The 19,400-nt window shown below is 45.2% G+C and overlaps 1 protein-coding gene across 1 annotated transcript in view; it reads left to right on the top strand.

Annotated features, from left to right (window-relative positions):
* The window catches only part of efnb2a (ephrin-B2a), a 26,515-nt gene extending 9,666 nt beyond the window's left edge, over positions 1-16,849 (top strand). Inside the window, exons 3-6 of the mRNA XM_035676736.1 lie at positions 802-1,085; positions 10,218-10,310; positions 11,639-11,749; positions 13,790-16,849. Of these exons, the coding sequence (XP_035532629.1) occupies positions 802-1,085; positions 10,218-10,310; positions 11,639-11,749; positions 13,790-14,196 (895 nt within the window). The 3' untranslated portion in view covers positions 14,197-16,849. The remainder of the gene's footprint in view (positions 1-801; positions 1,086-10,217; positions 10,311-11,638; positions 11,750-13,789) is intronic.
* The last annotated feature ends 2,551 nt before the right edge of the window (positions 16,850-19,400 follow it).

The raw sequence follows: 19,400 nt of genomic DNA, 5'->3' as shown, positions 1-19,400 counted from the left end.
TATTTAGTTCCAGTATTCACGCGCATGCCATTAAAAAGCCTCCAGGGCATCCATGTTAACATTTTCAAATTGTATTCAAGCGTAAATTCGTTTAGCAGATAAATACAAGGTTTCACCTCCAACTCAAGCTCCAACTGTGAATGTGTGTGTGAGGGAGCGTGTGCAATCACAGGAATGCTGCAGGGGCTCTCAGTACTCGGAGACTAAATGGCAACATTATTTTACTTTTGGGAAGTATTTAGGGAAATTCAACTACACTCCCAGACAAACCCCTCCAGGCCCTGTGTCTGAGTGTGTGTGCGTGTTTCTTGCTGGCTGGCTCCTGTTTGGTGATTTTGCTTCACCAAGCCGGGATTTTATTGTTTTTTAATTTTCTGTTTTGTATGCCAACGCTGTTCTGGGCCATTTCCCCTCCAATGCGCCGGCATTCTCCTCATTTATCCGCCTTATTATTGGTACTTTCGTCGATGCCACAATGCTAAGAAAGACTTCTGTGATTTCATCTTCAGATATGGGGTACTTTTGCCCCGCCTGCCCCCCCCCCCACAACCCACACACACACATACATCACACAATCCGCCATTATCCTTCATCATCTAAAATTAATGGACACAATCAGTAATTACCACATCAATAATTAAACCGACTTCTCTTTTTTTTTGTCCAAGATATGGAGAGGCTCAATGGCAAACACTCAAATCTGAAATGCATAATGAATGACTTATCATCAGTTTGTCTGCAGCTGACTAATATCCTTCTCTCTCTGCCCTTGTTCCCCGCCCTTCCTGCCTCTCCTTTCAGATTCGTGCCAGGCCAAGGCGTGGTATTGTACCCCCAGATTGGGGATAAGTTGGACATTGTGTGCCCGCGTGTGGACGGCGGGGTGCCTGATGGCGTGGAGTATTACAAGGTGTACATGGTGCCCAGGGAGCAGCTGGAGAGCTGCACCATAACCAAGGCCGACACGCCGCTCCTCAACTGCGTCAAGCCCGACCAGGATGTCAAGTTCACCCTCAAGTTTCAGGAGTTCAGCCCCAATCTGTGGGGCCTGGAGTTCTTCAGAGGGAGAGACTACTACATCATCTGTAAGTACATGTCTCTCCCTAGAGGGATAATAAATTAGGCCGTGCATGATTTAAGGGGAGGAACAGATGTAAACAGTTTAGTAAGGTTGACGAATCAGCTGTTAGTGACATACCTCAAATTTCTTGGTCCAGTTTATTGTGTGTTTGCTTGTTCTAGTCAATATCTGCAACAGACAGAGTGAATTGCAGTGCTGACTTCAGTCTGGGGTATCATTCTTTCAAGACTCACCATTTCGTAAAGTTGCTTGCAGTTACTGTTGCCCTCTCCACCTACACACAGTGCAATGCAAGTTCACACACCTTCCCTAGATGTTGCTGATGGACATTCTGAGATATATAGCACATCAACTGAAGTAGATGAGGCTGAGGTTGAGATTGAGGGGAAAGTTGACGAAGCTTCATTGACAGATAACTCTGAGAATTCCTTGAACATCACATATTGAGGCTATCCGAAGGCGGGTTTTTCCCTAGAGATGCGACAGATGTAAGCATGAGCAAACACTCCATTTTAAGTTACGCTAGACGTCCATTCAAAGGAATCTGTAGTGTTCTCAAAGATTCCCCCTGTGGAATTTGCTTCTTGTATAAATAAAGCCTCAAGCATGATCCAAATAAGAAAAGTGAGTCTTAAAGTCAAACCATTTAAAGTTTTAGGGAAACTTTACAAGCAGTAGTTGTGATGCTTAAAGACTTCAGTATGTTTAAAACAAACCCGTAGCATTTTGTCACAGTCACCCTTCTCTTGGCTCAGAAATGACTCACCATCCAGTCTCAAGGTGCAGGTGTGGCTACTCCGCTTTGCTGATTGCCTCTGATGTACTAACGCAATCCTGGGAGGAAGTTCTGATGGGGTTTAGCGCCGGCCCCCTGGTTTGAAACATGGGAGGTGGACTGAACCATCTGTGTGGCGCTGATGGGGGGTGCGCCGCAGATAGGACCATCTGTGAGGCTCTGCCACAGCCATCTGTGAGCTGTCACAGTAGTGGAAGGCCATATTTCTGACTGAGTAGAAGGAAGGGGAAGAAAGGAGAATGAAGTGGGGAGGAAAGAAGACCAGGAAATACAGAGTCTTATCCAAACACTCTACTATGGTAGAGGAAGTTGAATTTTGCAAAACAAATGTGCAAGGACACGCCGTACTGTATAAATCCTACTATAAACTGCCTGCAGTAGACGATTCCTGCAAATTTAAATTGTCATCTGAGCTCCACAGCACTCTGAAGTCCCGCAGAGAGATCTGTCAAGCAGCTGTTTGTGAAAAAAACAGGTTCGCCGACACAATATGCTCATTCAGTTCTACTTAAGTTAGTTTAAAAGCAAACAGGCAACAGTGGCTGCTCTGTCACTAATGTGTCATAGCTGCAGGATATTTGCATGGCAGAGCATGTCTTGCTGTGTTAAATTCTAACAGGTACTTCTGTGGCCTGCAGGTGAGACGTGTATTCTGACAAATATGCTGGAGCAAATAAAGCAGGTTAAAAGCCCGACAATGACTTTACTGCAGTCTGCTGGCAAATAAAGTATGTGACTGGGGTAGATGCACACACTAACACACCTGTGCAGGCGTGCACGTGCGTGAGCTTCCACACCCATTAGATGTGGTATGTGTGAGTGTGTGCTGAAGGACTACAAAGGCTTCTGGCTGAAGAGGCGCAGACACATCACCCTCCCCTCGTCTCCTCCTCGGCTCCCTCCACCCAAACCCTGCAGTTAATTATTGATGAGACGGTGCTGGTGTTTACTTACCCCGGTTCTCCCGGTGCTCTGCCTGCACTCCTGCCGCCGAATGCGATCACATTGAAGTGGATCAGAATCGGAAGAGAATACCGGGTTAAGTTCAGGTTAATGAAGAACATGGATTAGAAGGTGCAGGGTAGACCACGTAACCCTGGTTTGGAGAGACATGTGTGCGAGGGCCAACACGCTGATAATGCACACAAACCTCGTCCCTCAGGAGACTGGAGCTGCAGCCTGGAGCAGCTTTTCTGTGCACACACAGCTATATCAATACATACGTCCTGTGACAACAACAGTCCTCCCCACTATCTGTCTGTCTATAAAATCTGTATTTCTCCCAGCGCCTCTCTATAAAGCCTGAGCAGACGAGAATATTCAATTTCCCACCGCCTCACTAAAAGCCCTCCTCTTCATCAGCCTGCCGAGTCGACAAGTTGGAACAGAAAGAACGGTGGGAAAGTTCAATTCGTAACTTTAAAAAGAGGGGTTGGAAAATCCAATTTTGCCGTTCTTGCAAATTCCCTTTTCCACCGACATCCCCACTCCTCCAGCCCCCCCTCTCCTCCTGCCACCGCCACCACCCACCCGCCTCCCTTCACCGCTACCCAAAATGCTAATGTGTAGCCTAAAGAGGGGAGAGAGGGAGCTGTTTCTCCATTGGAGTGTGTCTCGTTTTGCTGTTAATTGCCTCTTCTTGGCTAGCTCCGGCCCCAGTTCTGCAGCTTTAACAGCCCACTGCAGTTGCATTGTGGCGCTATGTTGTGTACTTAGTGCTGTTCCTTTTTATTTTGAATCGGCCGCTTGGAGAAGCTCCAGCCGTGCATGGGCAAACACCAGGAGTGAAGCACAAACAAACACTGAAAAAAGAAAGAGAATGAGAGAAATGCGCAGAGGTGTGCGTAGGTGGAGTCAGACTCATGGTTGTTTTTACCTTGCAGTGTTGGAGCGAGCCAATGTGTAAATATGCGCGTGTGGGCGTAACTGAGTGTCTATGTGTTGGGTGAATAACGTATGGGAGTTAATAGACACATACACGCTCAGGGCTTGACTTGCCCTGTGTACTACTGTGTGTGTGTGTGTGTGAGAGAGTATGTGTGTGTCCGACCCCCGCCTGCCCTCCAGCAGCGCTGTCCAAGATCCGTCGGAGTGTGACACCGCCTCAGAAAGTTCACCGTGAGGATTTCATTAGTCTTTTGGAGTGAGCACTCGATACGTAATTAATTAACCAGCGTTTAATCCTCCATTTCTTCTCACAATTGCCAAGGCCCCCACATCAATGCTACGGATCTCAACCAATTGGATTAGCGCTGGCTTGTGTAGAGTATTGTGCCAAGGCTAGACCTAGATTAGATGGGTATGCTCGACCACCCCCCCCCAACTCCAAAACCACCTCTTTAGATTCAAACAACTGTGACATCAGGCCTCAGCATTTGACTGCCTCATCCTGTATCTGTCCTGTAGCGAGGACTGACAGGCAGTCAGATCTGTTTCCTGTGCACCAATGGAAAAAAAGGATACATGTGTGAATATGAGTGCGTATTATATGGTGTGTGCAGTTTTGCACGTGGTTGTGAGTCTGCAAATTGTGTGTCCTGTGCCTACTTGAGTGCGGGGAAGGGGCTGCTGTATCTGCAGATTTCTGTCACTGGGCACATTTGTGTACTTGTGTACTCGTGTATGTGTGTGCGCCTTTTAAAAGTGGCTGTGCACAATGCTGCTCCAGTTGAGAGCAGATGAGTCTGATGTGATTGTTTGCGGCAGCATGGCCTGCAGCCGAGAACCTAGTGAGCTAGATGATTACATGAGCTAAAGAGGGAGAGAGACAGAGAGAGAGAGAGGGATGAATAAGGAGGGAAAGGGAGCAGAGGGAGTGACGAAAGCGAAAGATAGCTAACGAGGAAGGGAGGGGAAGGAGGGAAAGGGTGAAAAAAAGAGCAAAGGAGAGTGTGGGAGAGGAAGGGAGCGGAGAGAGAGGAGAAACAGAGCTAAAGGGAATGGGGGCATGGCGAGAGACAGAACGAGAGAGATGAGCTAAAAAGGGCAGAAGAAGGACAAGGCTGAATTTACAGTCAGAGCAGACATGCGGAGGGAAATTTCATCAAGACTTTAATCACCCTTTGCCTCAGTCACAACAGAAAATAGTCCCGTCACCTCCCCGCGACTCTGATTGTCGTGTAAATCCAACGTGAGCTCTGAGGGGGAAAATTCCCCTCATTAAATGTGACATGGATTTAAAATGCGCTTTCAGGGTTTTGTCTGATTTGTCTGATTGAAACTATCAGTTCTTTATTCACCTCAGTACTTCCAGGTCCACAGTGTCAGACTGGTGGTGGCATTATTATAACATGATGAGACTGTGGTGGCGGGATTAATCAGCAGCAGTCAGTGCTGCTGTGTGTCTGCATGGGAAATATTTAATAAGTGGGGAGAAAGGTTAGAAACAAGTGGATTTTTTTTTTTTTTTTGCCACAACTCTGTGCTTTTTGCACCCAAAACTGTAATTAAAGCACTCATCTCTGCTGTATTAATTGAGTGTTAAAGATCTAACTTAAGTGGATTTTTTTTTAATTAATGGAATTGAAATGTTTGTGCGTTGTGTTTGAGCAGTGGCGGTTGTTAGTGGTGGTTATTAGACAGCTTTCGGTATTTGGGGTGACCCGGCATTGCCCCGGCCTGTTTCTGAGGGTCACCCTGATCGCAAAGGCGCCCCCTGTCACAGGCGATTAGGGCACTGGGTGGTGACGGGTATTAACCAGCCCGTAACCCCAGCCCTGCGATGATGGCTTCACGCTCCACAGCAACCCGACGGATGGCAATTACGCTCTGTGTTTAGATCATAGCTGCCTTTGTCCCTCCACTTCTTCTTCTCCTTCTGTCTTTCTGGGACACATCCTCATTCTGTCCATCCGTTCATTCTAATTCTCTCTGTGAGCACTATACGTTCTCTTCCTTCCTATCCGTCTCTCTGAGATGCCTATTCAGTTGTTGCCATGCCTTTGCTCTGTTCCACTATTTATGAGTGGCCCAGCATTGTCTTTCGGCAGTGCATTGTGTATTAATTATACCCACAGATTTTGGCAATTGTAGCGAAGCAGCTTTCAAAGAAGTTTTCCAAGCTTTATACGGCTTTTCATTCCTTATAAAGATTCTTTTTAGACTTTTTAAGTTTAAATAGAGTATTGTAAAATTATAAATCTGAAATGCTAGTACAGTTAGTTTTATTTAATATCCAATGAAACTAAAACATTAGCTTACAACTAATCAGAAGCTTAGCAGAGAAATATTCATGCACTGGCATGGAGACTTAAAGGGGTGGCAGAAATGTATGCAGATTTAATCACCAATTACATATATCAATATTTGCTTGGAAGAGAGCCCAAATATGAACTCAAAAGCATTACATTATTGTGGATTAGTATTAGTTATTATTGAAGCATCGAACGAATTCAGAAATCAAAGTTGGAAAGAGATATATATATATGTGTGTGTGTATATATATATATATATATATATATATAGAATAAATCGTTTTATTACCTATATTAGTCTTTTTTCACTGAATTTAAGCCTGACAATTAGTCTAAAATGTGGCTAAATTATATGTGTTAATTCTAGTTTAATTAAATAGAAATGAATCTAAATGAATGTGTTAGATTTGACACCAAAGGGCTGCTGCCACCCCTCTGGATCCGCCCCTGAAGCTTAGAGCTAATCAAAGCTAAAGTTAGCTAAACTACCACATGCTACTCTAAAACTAGCTCTACATGCTAGCACAGATATCTGTAGTATTGAGGTTTTTTTTCCATTTGCTGGTTACATTAGGAGAAAACAGGAAATGGAGATAAGAGCTCACAGTCTTTATCTGGATTGCAGCTCACAATTGACTGTCTCGTTAAACACAGGCTGATTTTCCACTCTCTTGATTTGATAAACAGGAGAAAATTAAGTTAAGGAGGGTAAATTAAGTTAAGGAGGGTAAATTAAGTTAAAGGGGATTGGGGGGGTGAGGACGGCTGGGGGTGGGTGAGTTGTGGTGTGTTTACGGCGCGGGGGTGGGATTGCGGTTGGAGTGCTGCGTGCTCGTATGCTGGCGCTAATTGTACAGGTGGATCTGACACACGCTCACACAGGCAGACGCTCAAAGCGAGGACACTTCCTTGACACACTCCCACCATTTGTTTGAGACTACATGTGACTTGTGTGTGCTTGGAGTAGTGAGTGTGAGTGTGTGTGTGTGTGAGAGAGCTGGAACATTTTTTACAGGCCCACTCAAGCTGTCACTTTGGTCTCAAGCGGTACTTTGTCACAGCCGGTGAGTGATTTTTCCTGATGGCCTTTTTCCCCTGTTGTGGAGCATGTTTTTGCATTTGTGTGTGTATGAGACCAGTCTTTCTCAGCCCAAAAAAACAAAAAACCCCATCTGAACCACATCGCCTGTTCGTAAGCAGTGAAAAGATTGACTCAGTAATTCACAGTCAGGATGGAGTGAACGGTGAAGGAAAATCAGACGTAGCTTTTCTTTTTCTTGTACTTTTCCCCTTCTTGTTTCTCACTCATTGTTCCTCTCCCTGGGTCCCTGCAGAAGGTCGCACGCACGCTCAAGTAGCGGGTTAATCTTTCTCACTATTTTTCTCCTTTTTCCTTCTTGTACTCCCCCACCTCTCTCTGTTTCCCCCCCTCCCTCCCTGTCTGTGAGTCTTATCTGTGGCGCTGTAATGCCAACGGTAGTTGGTGACTAAATCCATTTGTGAGGGTCTTGTATGAACCAGGTCTATCCCACCCCCCTCCTCCAACGTGTTCCCCCAGCATTACGGATTAGCTGGTTAACTCTAGCCAGCTAGTCTGTCAGCCTGGCCCTTGTCTGGCTAGGCCGAAGAGGGCCAAGTCATTCAGCCAGCCTTAGCCGATTCAACAATCGCATTCTGTTTAAATCCAAGTCAGGCTTGCCTGGACTGCAGCCTTGGCATAGTGAGTGTGTGTTTTACTCCGCATTTAAAGGGGAAGAAAGATTTAAAGTTTAAAATGACTCCAGATTGAAGGATATTTTCCAATTTCTTTTAAATGTCAAGGAAATGTTGCAGCCAAGTTTAAAAAAAGATCTCTTTTTGGAAGCTTGACAAGAAGGATGTCTCTGTGTTTTCTGTCTTCGGTGCAGATGGGTGTTGATGTGTTAAATGATTTAATAGGGCAAAGGGAAAGAGGGAAAGAGGAAGGGAGGAAAGAACACAAATGGCGATATGTGTGACATTTGAGACTTTAATACACCTTCTGTGCAGTTCACCCCCCTTCACACCCAGTGAACTCTGACCTCTCGGGCACAAGTGGGTCTGAGCCTGCATGCACCTCCACATCCCACGTACCCCATGCCTCAAACCCATCAGCACAAACACCGTCATCCTGCCAATCACGCAACAAAGTCAACGGCATTAAGATGGCTAATGACATCCTGCAGGATTGTAAAATTCATGTGTGTTGTGCTAACAGGTTTATGAAATGAACACACACTCGCGCGCATACACACGGGCACAGGAGCGCAAGCCTTTAAGAAGCTTTGTCTGTAATGTGCTTTTCGGTCTCCACTGGAAAGCCATAGGTCAGCTAGAGAGGGAGACGGGGAGAGAGGAGGCGAGATGGAGGGTGGGAAGGAGGGAGGGAGTCCTTGTTAACATGCTCTTTGTGTCCGCTCCCATCACCGTCTTATTGAAGCAAGGGGATTCGGATCAAAATGATTGGTAGCTGGGAGGGCGGAAGAGGAAGGGGGGAGGAAAATAAAAAGAAAAGGGACTGGGAGGAGGAGAAGGAGAAAGTGTCAGACTATGCAGGGCTTAATTTTTCAAAGCTATTTCAAACAGGATCCCACCGAAGCACCTGCCTTTCACTTCCCCTGCAGTTGATGGAGACGCTCCGGCTGCAGCGGGAACGGGAGGTGTCGAGGTAACGGCGTGGAGGGGGCCGGCGAGTGCGCTCAGGGGTAAAGGGGTTTGGGGTAGAAGGTAGTGGCTGTAAGGTGGCCGGCCCAGAGAGGAGGAAACTGGGGATGATGGGGTGTTGTTGAAGGGAGGGTTGAGAGAGGAGGAGAGGCCGGGGAGGAAGCAGAGGGGAGGGGACGGGAGGGGGCAGTCATGGTGAATGCGGGCCACTGCACGCTGGCGGGAAGCCAAGCCGCTAAGCCCTGGCAGCTCGTTTGCCTCTGTGTTACTGACCTGATAGACCACAAGCCCCGCTACCCCCACCTCCCCTCTCCTCTCTGCCTCCCTGTCCCACTCTTGAGCCACGCTAGCTGCAGTTCTGCCCGGCAGCCTCCAGGGGCAGCGCAGATAAAAGCAGACGGAAAGAGAGGCGGAGCGGCGGCTAATGGGCCTGAAAGCATCCAGCTGATTGAGCTGTGGCCGGGGCAGCTCGCTCGTCGCATTTTGTCTGCGTGTGTGGGCCACATCTGTACGAGTTTGACACAAGTAGAGATTTCTTTTATCAAAGTGCAGTTTCCGCTTTTAAAAGGCCCCTGCAGCATCTGCTCACAGGGCCCGTTTTGTTCCTCCTGTCACATGTGGGACGTCTTGCACCGCCCCACCAGATTCCTCTCCCAACATCTGCTGCTGTCCCTTAAACACAGTGTTTAGCAGTGCTCTTCTGTTTGCTCTTGTGTTTAAATGTTTTTTTAGATCCTTTAAACTCTTTTCATCTAAGGGCCATTGAGGTATTTATCACCTCCCTCTGTTCCCTTAATTTCACTGCCTCTCCTGGAAAAGTGCTCCATTTTTTAAAAACCATTTCTCATCCCCTCCTGTTGACACCCCTGAATATTTTTTTCTTCATGTTGTCAACAGATATCTCCTTCTTCTTAAGCCTGGCAGCAAGTTTGGCTCTCAGATCTGAGCATTTGAGGGCTTTTAAAATCCAAAAGTGTGTTCTTTAATAACTGGCTACCACTCTCTGGAGTGTTGTTAGCGCTAATGCACGATAAGCCGGCGAATTTCCCGTGGCTTGCCAAGATGGCCGCTGTCATCGCAGTCATCGCTGTTTCCCCTCGCTCAGTCTCCCCCCTCTCCTCACCTCCCTTAACTGCCTCCTTCACGAGGCCCATCAGCACAGTTAGAGATATTAAAGTCACAATTACTCAAGCTAATTGACTTTGGGGATGTGAAATATTCCGCCGGAGCGGAGCGACTGAGGTGATGAACGGGTGAATTGTGATTTTATTAAAGGGAGTATGACTCATATCCTTCCTCAGCGGAAGGCTTTCAGTGCCTCTGCTGTCTTTGGGAACTGGCTGTTTTTTCGAGATAGGCTTAAGGCATATATGGCAACGCAATTTCCCCAACACATCTTCTCTGTACCAGATGCTCGCAGTGACAGCTAATTCTAACCTTGTTCCTCTCTCTGTGTCTGCTGTAGCTACATCTAACGGCACCATGGAGGGCATCGACAACCAGGAGGGGGGAGTGTGCAAGACCAAGTCCATGAAGATAATCATGAAAGTGGGACAAAGTGAGTATTGTATTATTGAATTATGGTCGTGAGTGCCTGTAGGCATGAGCAGGCAGCCACAATGCCGTGCTCGTACAGTCTGTAATATTGTGTGAGTCTCTGAAAATGCCCTAATAAGGTCATAGGAGGCTGTGCGGCACACAGCTCCATCGTCTTCATGACACCTGGGGCTGCGAGGGGGCAGGAGATGTAATCTAGCGGAAGTTCTAATGCGCCATACATACACACACACACACACAATTGCGTATGCTTGCACGCACACATGCATGGAAAGCATCTGCTCTTACACACTCTCAACTAGAAGGCTTTGTACACATGCAAATCTCATTTAGGTGCACACAAACATGCTCATGAGTTACAACCCTGTACACCTACACATTCGCTGTCCCTGACTGCACAATCTACACACCGCAACTGAAGCACACACACTATACGTAGAGTCACACCAGGCAGCCCGGACCCTGTTCTTAATTATACCAATACTTATTCATAAATCAGGCGCCCGGCTGCCACCCAGAGTGGTAATTTCCTGGGGTTGACCCTCTCGTCAGCACCAGCTTCAGAGCTATAGAGAATCGCTGAAGGTCAGGGAATTAATCGAAGCTGCTGCACTCCGAGGAAGAAAAGAACAGGTGCTGAACGGGTCTGGAAATTGGTTCTGCGGCTTAATAGTACTGAAAATCAGCTCCGGCGTCGAGAAGAGTTGCTTACAAATCAGTGGATTTATTCAATTAAATTGTACTATTAAGTGTAGTTTCGGTACGGTTGAGCTTGGCGGCGCGCAGTTCAACCTGAGAGCACTCGTGATTATAACAGCAGATGCTCTGTGAATTACTGCACCATTTAGCGTGACTGTTTTGGAGTCTGCTCAGCATTAGAAGAAACAACCACATTTTTAGCAGCTTATAGAACAAAACAGACCCATTGCTGAACCAAAAACAGCCTTTAGCTACACTTTATGGCTGCTCAGAGTAATATCAGATCTTGAGATACCGTTTGCTTTTATGTGCTTTTAGGTGTTCAAGGAAGCTGCTTTTTAAGATACTATAAATTAATCAATGCTCGCTTAAAGGAGAGCTATCTTAGGTCAGTACTCACATGCCTGTATGTATGTTGAAAGAGTTATTGATCACTGTAATTGTCCCTCTTGTCCATACTTGCCATGAAGTCCAAGTGTATATTGATGGAGGGCAAAAGCCATAGTACCTGTTCCATGCAGTAATGCATTCTCAGGTTCAGCTGAAGAGTGTCTAAACATGAGCATAAACAACACGACACACACTGCAAAGAATTCCCCATTAATCCCTATGTATCTGCTTTTTTTTCAGATCCCTCTGACCCTATTTCACCCAAAGACAACCCCACCAGAGTGCCCTACCCTCCCAAGCACTCAGATGGCAAGGACTCCCACAACCCCAACGACGTTCTGGAGAAACCAGGTGAGTCCACCTATATGCAGCTTAAATCCCGGGGAGGTGGTAATTGAGTGGAGGATTTATTGAAACAATTTGGCATTTGGGGCGGACGATTGTTCAGCCAGCTAAGAGAAGATAGCGCTAAGTAAGCGTGTGTGCGCGTTTGAGTCACTGAGGTGTGTGTGTGTGTGTGTGTGAAAGTGAAGGAAAGAAAGGTCAGCGATTCATCAGCCAGTAATTGAATGTTGCCCATAAAACTGATAGGCATCTCCGGCCTCTCAAGGACTTATAAGGTATCTCCACGCTGGCCCCATTCCAGCCTTAACCCACCGCTTAAGTGACATTTTCAGGAAAATGATCTGATCGCTGTCTGCCATCTTTTTAACGAGCTGTTCTTAGTACAGACACACACTTGTTTCTGCACCGAATCACAACTCAGGCAGACGTGCAGCTACGTGCAGACCACTCTTATCTCTGCTATTATATTGCAGTTAGAAATCTTCCAAGAAAAAAATCAGACCAGCAATTTCCGCAGCGAGCTGTGTTCAGAGAGAAGAAACAGGAAGGGGCCAAGAACAAAAACAAACTGACCTATATTAACAGTCCTCCAGTCCTTCCCCCTGTGTCCTGGTTCACTGAGGGCGTGGCCCCCACCTGACACTTTCTGTTTTCACTCCCAAATCCATCCGACGTCGAGCATGCAAATCTGCCTTCCCGCCCGTTAAATCCATGCTGGCACCGTTCTCTGCAGACATCAGCATCTCGCTCTCTTCATTTTCCTGTCCTCTCTCGTTCTTTTTTATGTCTCATCCCTCCATCCCAGCCGCTAGCAGGAGCATATGGGCGTCAGAGTGCTATGGGCAGAGCGTCTGAGGCAGCATAATCCCCTTGTAAAACAACGGAAGGGTCCTTGCTTTGGGCTGCCTGCCATCCCGTATCCACTCCCCCTACCACAGCAAAAGCACTTTTAGGCCCTCAGGAGAACAGCGGCAGACAGGGAGACACAGTAATCCTGCCTGCTCAGGGACCACACTTTGTCCCGGGGAGAACAGAACACACTGGCCCCTGAGTGTTGGACGTGAACCAGAACTGTCCATCGCTGGGAGTCAGAGCACAGCTTGGCTTTCATAATTGATGTCTCATGATGACATCAAATATTTTGTTCTTATTTTCCTCCCTCTGGGGCTGTTAGTTAGAAAATGAAGTTACTTTTTATGTCTTTCAAAATGCAATTTGTCTAAGTGCCATTTGCCTGTATCTACGTCGGCCATTGTATCTCCTATCAAGCTGCGCTTGCCCTAGTTTCAAGGTTGCAGTCTTCACCGGCTGAATTTGAATAGCCACCGATCGAATGTGACCTTTATACAAAAGCTGTCCATAGGCAGGCTTCACTCTCAGCCACTGTGCTGCTGGCCTGTTCGCTGCACCTTTACTGTGACATGATGAAAAGATTGTGATGAAAAGGGAAAGGCAGGAAAAGACACACTGCTTAAAACACGTATTCTACCTCCCTTTCTTTCCTTTATAGAGGCTATCATGCCTTAACTGAAGTGCTTTTTGGATCCTCCCCCCACACTGATATCAGAATTGTGAGGGCTGTCAAAAACACATTTTTATGACTTTCACAACAACACAATAATCCCCAAATCACGCCTCCCTTGCACAGCGATTTGCCCGGATTTGAGCTTCAAAGCTTCAAACTAATTTTTATTCTTGACACCATGAAAGCCTGTGAGGAAAGACTGTCCGGAGTGTACGCTGCCAGCCTCTTTGGATGATTATCTGTTATGGCAGAGTACGGCTGCACCTAACTATTATTTCCTTATAGTTCAATCCGTCAATCATTTTCTCAATTAATTGATTAGTTGTTTGGTCCATAATGAATGAAATCAGAGAATTTGGAAATATTTTCTTAAAAATGTACTTAAAATGATCAGTTATCAAAATGGTTGGAGATTGGTTCAATAGTTTACAGCTAATTGACGAATCTACTAAGCGTTGCAGCAGATAAACACAGAGCTCATTATGCCATTGTACTCACCTCTGCTTCCCCCTGTCTTCCAGGAGTATCACCCAGAGAAAGCAACGAAAACGACAACGGTGGAAAATCCTCCAGCGTCATGGGCTCCGAGGTGGCCATCGTCGTTAGCATCGCGTCAGGCAGCGTCATCTTCATCATCATCATCATCATGCTGGTCCTGCTGCTGCTCAAGTACAGGCGGCGGCACCGCAAACACTCGCCGCAGCACGCGGCCACGCTGTCTCTAAGCACCTTGGCCACGCCCAAACGGAGCGGAGGCAGCGGGAACAATAACGGCTCTGAACCCAGCGACATCATCATCCCGCTCAGGACTGCTGACAGCGTCTTCTGCCCGCACTACGAGAAGGTCAGCGGCGACTACGGCCACCCGGTCTACATAGTTCAGGAGATGCCGCCTCAGAGCCCGGCCAACATCTATTACAAAGTCTGAGGTGGAACTTCTAAAAGCAAGAGACAAACTGGAACAATCCCCGGGCAGAGCGGGTTTTTGGTTTCGCCTGGCGCCAGCGGCACACCCGCAAACACTCTCGCTCTTTCTCTCTCTGTCTCTCTCACTCTGTCGACTCCTCCTCCTCTCCTCTGATGTTTTGTCACTATTTTTTTCTTTATCAAAGTTTTGCTGATACCTTGTCGCTCTGGTTTGGTCACAGTCGGTGCGGACGGTGGGTGGAGGGCCGGAGAGAAGGCTGCTGCTGCCACTGCTGCTGCTCTCTGGGGCTTATGGGAAATAGAGAGGACGATCTCTTCTTTCCCCAGTGTTGCTCCCTGTTTTGTTTTGTGCACTGCGGCCAGCATTTTAGGGGAACTGTTGTGGGATCGGAAAGTTAGACAGATGCACAGCGTGTTGTTTAGTTTTTTCAGATTGGACAGACAGACGGATGTATGGACGCGAAGGTTTCCTGTTATGAGAGGAGGGGAAGAAATTTTGGCCTCACCTTTAAGAGAGACTACTGCTTGGAACAAAAGAGGGAAAGAGACAAAAAAAAAACGAGTGAGGAGGAGAGGTAAAGGAGAATATGGGCTGACCACGAACTCACAAAATGGCTGCCCTCCCTCGATGCTCACTAGCCGGAGAGACTCTGTGGATTTACCAGCTGGACGAGGAAAAAGGAGAGAGATTCTCACACCCAATCCTCTCTGGGACTTTCCTGACTGACTCACGGAGATCACCCATTCACCCTGCCACCCACATCCTCACCATCATATAAACACACGTTCACCCACACGCACAGACACACTGTCTCACCGGTCAATGTGAATTGTTTGGGTTTGAGTGTGGATTACACCATTTCTCCTTATTCCCAGATATGTTTTCAGCAAATCACTTCTTTCAGATGTTACTTGAAGGTTTTAAAGATAAAAAAACATTTTTGTACTGTCGACATTTACTGCTCTTGTTTTTGGTCGTATCTGGTTTTCATATCCTGGTGTAGTTCAATTGCAGATAGAGGTTTTCTTTTCCTTTAGTGACATGTCATATCGTACGTGACGTTCAAACACAAGTGATCCAAACAGTGGCCAGAAGTGGCGAGAGTGTGAAACGAAGGAGTGAGGATTTTTTTTAAATTTGCCAGGTCTGCCCAGGTGGCTCCTGGGAAGAGTGGAGGACTTTCATATACATAGAGCAGCACTTTTAACCCCTTTTTTGGTACCTCCACTCTTCGCAGTGGTCAGAGAGAGACAGTGATAGCTAGAGATGGGAGAGCAGCTGTATCCCGTCAGATTTAGTAACGAGGGCTCGCCTCAACTTCTCTAGAACCTGGGCTTTTCACACGGGCAGGTTTTAGGGGCAATAAATCCAATTCGCCTTACTGCCGTTTTTTTCCGCATCAGGTGAAAGAGAGGCCCGAGATCTAGTTGAGATTGGCAGATGGCTGAAACAGCTCTAGGTACTGTTATGTTTACCCCTAGGGGTCCAGTGATGATTAAGGGTGCCCAAAGGGCCCAAAATCAGCTTGACCGGTGCTCTCCTATTCTTGCTAAAAAAAAAAAGCACAGGGGCATCTATTTACATTGTCACTGTTTCTCAATCTCCATTAGCATTTCCATATTGTGAGTTTTTCATTTACTTCTTTTTTTTTTTTACAAAATAGATGTACATTTAAAAAAAGGACATTACAAAGATGAAAAATAAAAAAATAAAATAAAAAGCAGAATTTATTTATGATAGACACATAGAGCACAGGTGTTGTCAGGCGGTATGGAGAAGAAGAAGTAATGTTAATATATTATGGTATAAGTGCACATTATGCAATCTAGGTTTTTGATTATTTGATATCTCTCCACCCACTGAGTCCCGTATTTTCATGAGCTCTTGTCCACAGACACAGGGCTCGGTCCTGGGAAGGAGGACCAGGGGAGGGCAGCCTGGGCCCCGGCCCTGAGGGGAGTAGAGTTATCTGACCCAAAATAGCTCACATTGGTGTACACAAGGGCAGAGTAGCTGTGTCTCCCACACTCACTCAGTGTAGCATCTCCCAAAGGTTAAATCCCATGAACACCCCGATTCTCCTCATACACACCCCTTCACGTTCTCCGTGCATGTGTGTACGTGTGTGTGTGTGCGCGTGTTGAGCAAGTCTATATTTCAGTGACTTCACATTCATTAATATCTTTGGCTTAGGATCATAAACGTGACTTAAGCTGCCCCCGAGCATGTATCAGCCGATCATTAACATTGTCATTTGTTCATAAAGAACATGAAATTTCACCGAAAAGCCAAGCCTTGTATGATCTGAGGTTTGTGCCTCTAAGAGGCTACAAAATCTGCAAATATGCAATTCTTATTTATTTTTTTAATCAATTCTGAGAAAAAAAAAAACACCTATGGAAAGTGTTCTTAACCACTGAAAGATGTAACAACAAACAAATGACACAAAACTAGCAAAGTACGTCACACAAGCCTGCTGTTAGTTTTTGTTTCCTGCATTATTTGTAGTATTATTTTAACTTTTTCTGTTTTAACAATGTGCCGTAGTACAAAGGTAAACTGTGAAAAACAAAACCATTAAAAGCATATATATCACACCTGAACAGGTATTTAAGAAAAGATGAAAAAAGACACACACACACACATACAACAAAGAAATGGCTGTTTAGTTGCTGTCTGTCTGCGGCAGAATATGACAATCTTATTAGTTTCTTTGAATCTGACGTCCTTTTCTTAGCTGCCACTAACTCTCTCCCAACATTGACCGGGTTCGGCTCAACCTGTTATGAAATGTCGTAGCGATGCTGTGAGAGTCTTAGCACACGGGCTAGGAGAAGCACCTCAGGCTACTGTAAAATGCCTTGCTCGTATGGTCAGCCCTTGGTCACTTGACTCAGTAATTTTGCACCGTACTTCTGTAGGTAAGAAACTGTAAATACATTAATGTTTGTATTGTATATGGATCCTGGGTTGTTACAATAGCCTTATTCACCTTTTTAGGAAAGTAAATGGAAAAAAAAGTACAGAAAAAATGGAATACACTTCAGTAAAGCAGAGCATACTACTTTTTTGGTAAATAGCTTATGTAAATATTGACCAGAACCCAATAAAACATTTTTTATAAACTCTTAAAGTAAGATGTTTTGTATAAAATTTGAATTTTTTGCTATGTATTTTAGCTAGCGCTCGATGGAAAGCCCGTGTCCTCCCCACTCCCTCCCCTTTTGCACTGTTTCCATGGTAATTTGGTTTAAAAAAAATGAGAGAAAAGTTGCCAAACCGACTGCTGCATATTTGTGCCATAAGTGTGTACCATAAATATTTATTGAATTAGTTTCTTTTTTTCCTTTTTTTGTTGTTTATGATTTAATTTCAGTCCAGTTTGTAAGTAACACAGTATTATATTTGCATTGTTTGTTCGTCTACCCCTGGTTTTCTTTAGTCATGTCATGGTTACCGGGTGGCTGTAGCCCTATTCTCCCCCTTCCTTGCAGTATGAGATGGCCAGGCTGTGAAAAATGGTTTTAACATTCAAAAATTTAAAACAAGTTCAAAGTGAGGATAAATGACACACATTCCACCAGTCTGTTACAAACTGAAAATGTTTTTCAATAAAATGTTTTTCCTATGGACGCGCTGTCTGCCTGCATTGCTTTGTTGCTCTCCTTTCATACCGCATGAATAAATAATGTATTTTTTATTGTTTCACACAACTTGACAGTAAAAGAGTTGATATGTCTCATTTACTTATTTTAGATGTTATTTATCTCAGTGAAGAAACACTCCCAAGGACATTCATACAGTCCTCGGTTAAGTCCCACTGTGGCCACACTGACACTTAAATATTTATATATTCTCATAAAATACTTAAAATCACATTTGCGCATTGAACTTTGTACTTTTATAATAACTGAAATCCAGATCTTTAATTTTATATTTGAGAAACATACCACACGGTCAAACACATACATACATTGACCATCTTATTCCAGAAACGTGGGCATTAATGTGCTGATACGGTCGAAACTGATGGAGAACAAGCTGATATATCCTTCCATCTGGCAACTCATCATTGGAAACAGTTTGGAAAAGGGCAGGCACTTGCAAAAACTACTTGGCAGGTGATTGGATAAACCATTTGTCCATCAACTTCTATCACCAACAAACTTCAACCGGGCAGATCAATGAACCATATAAGGTAGTCAAACTTACCAAATCAGTCGGGAGAAGAGTGAAATCAAGTTTTCTTCCCAGAAAAGCCTTTAGTGACATTCTGTGCTCTTCTTTAAATGAAGAAATAGTCCTGACGTAACTGCCCACTCCTTTATCTGCCAGTACTGTCTCATAGGATGCTCATTGGTCTGGAAGTACTGTGCATAGATTGAAGCTTGGCAAGATGGATTCTCATATGATCTTGTGATTTTACAATCCAACTGCCTTGTGAGGACAGTAAATACCCACGTCTTTAAAACTCCATGTCCCAAGTTCTACTACCTGACTCACACCTGATGGGTCCAAACAACAAGTTATATATCAGTTATATATCTTAAATAAGGCGCCATGAATGATATTTGCCAATTGGATGCTTGAGGGAACCAGCTGAGCTGTCAGCTGACTGTGTATGGTTTCCAATAGGAAGCTTAATCCAATTGGCAAATTAGCACTTCATGGCGCCTTATTAATAAGATGCTTTCAGCCTGCCTATCTTTATGCTGCCTTTCTCTACAAGCCATCTTTGCAACCACCATAAACCCCATACACCCCAGCTCCTCCATTATGTTGATATCTAATTATTCAATAGTTCAGTTTTCTGAGATTGCCATTAGTATGCTTGCTCTGTTCTGAACCCTGGACGGAGGGGGGGGGGGGGGGTCTATGATACTATTCCATGTAGGCATCATGGAAGACAAAGGATAGGTCACAGAACAACCATACCGCCATAATGTAACATTTCTGGCCATTTGAATAAAAGTTATTTTTGACAGAGTGGTACCGAACTAAGAACTATGTTTTTTCTAAATAATCATCTATGACTGAATTATAATATAACTGGCCCAACTCTCCATGGGCACTGACAATCACACGTCTGAACATATGGAACAGACAATTGCATGTCATAGAGACAGATTTCTTAATAAATTGCAGGTGAAAATTAATATAAAGTGATTATTATAACTTTTGTGTTGGGACCCTAGGTGTGAAGT

Source organism: Morone saxatilis, unplaced genomic scaffold, assembly GCF_004916995.1.
Source record: "Morone saxatilis isolate NCDOM2014 unplaced genomic scaffold, NCSU_SB_2.0 Contig5, whole genome shotgun sequence".
NCBI lineage: Eukaryota > Metazoa > Chordata > Actinopteri > Moronidae > Morone > Morone saxatilis.
Note: the sequence above shows the minus strand (reverse complement) of the source record. Positions and strands in the feature narration are given on the sequence as shown.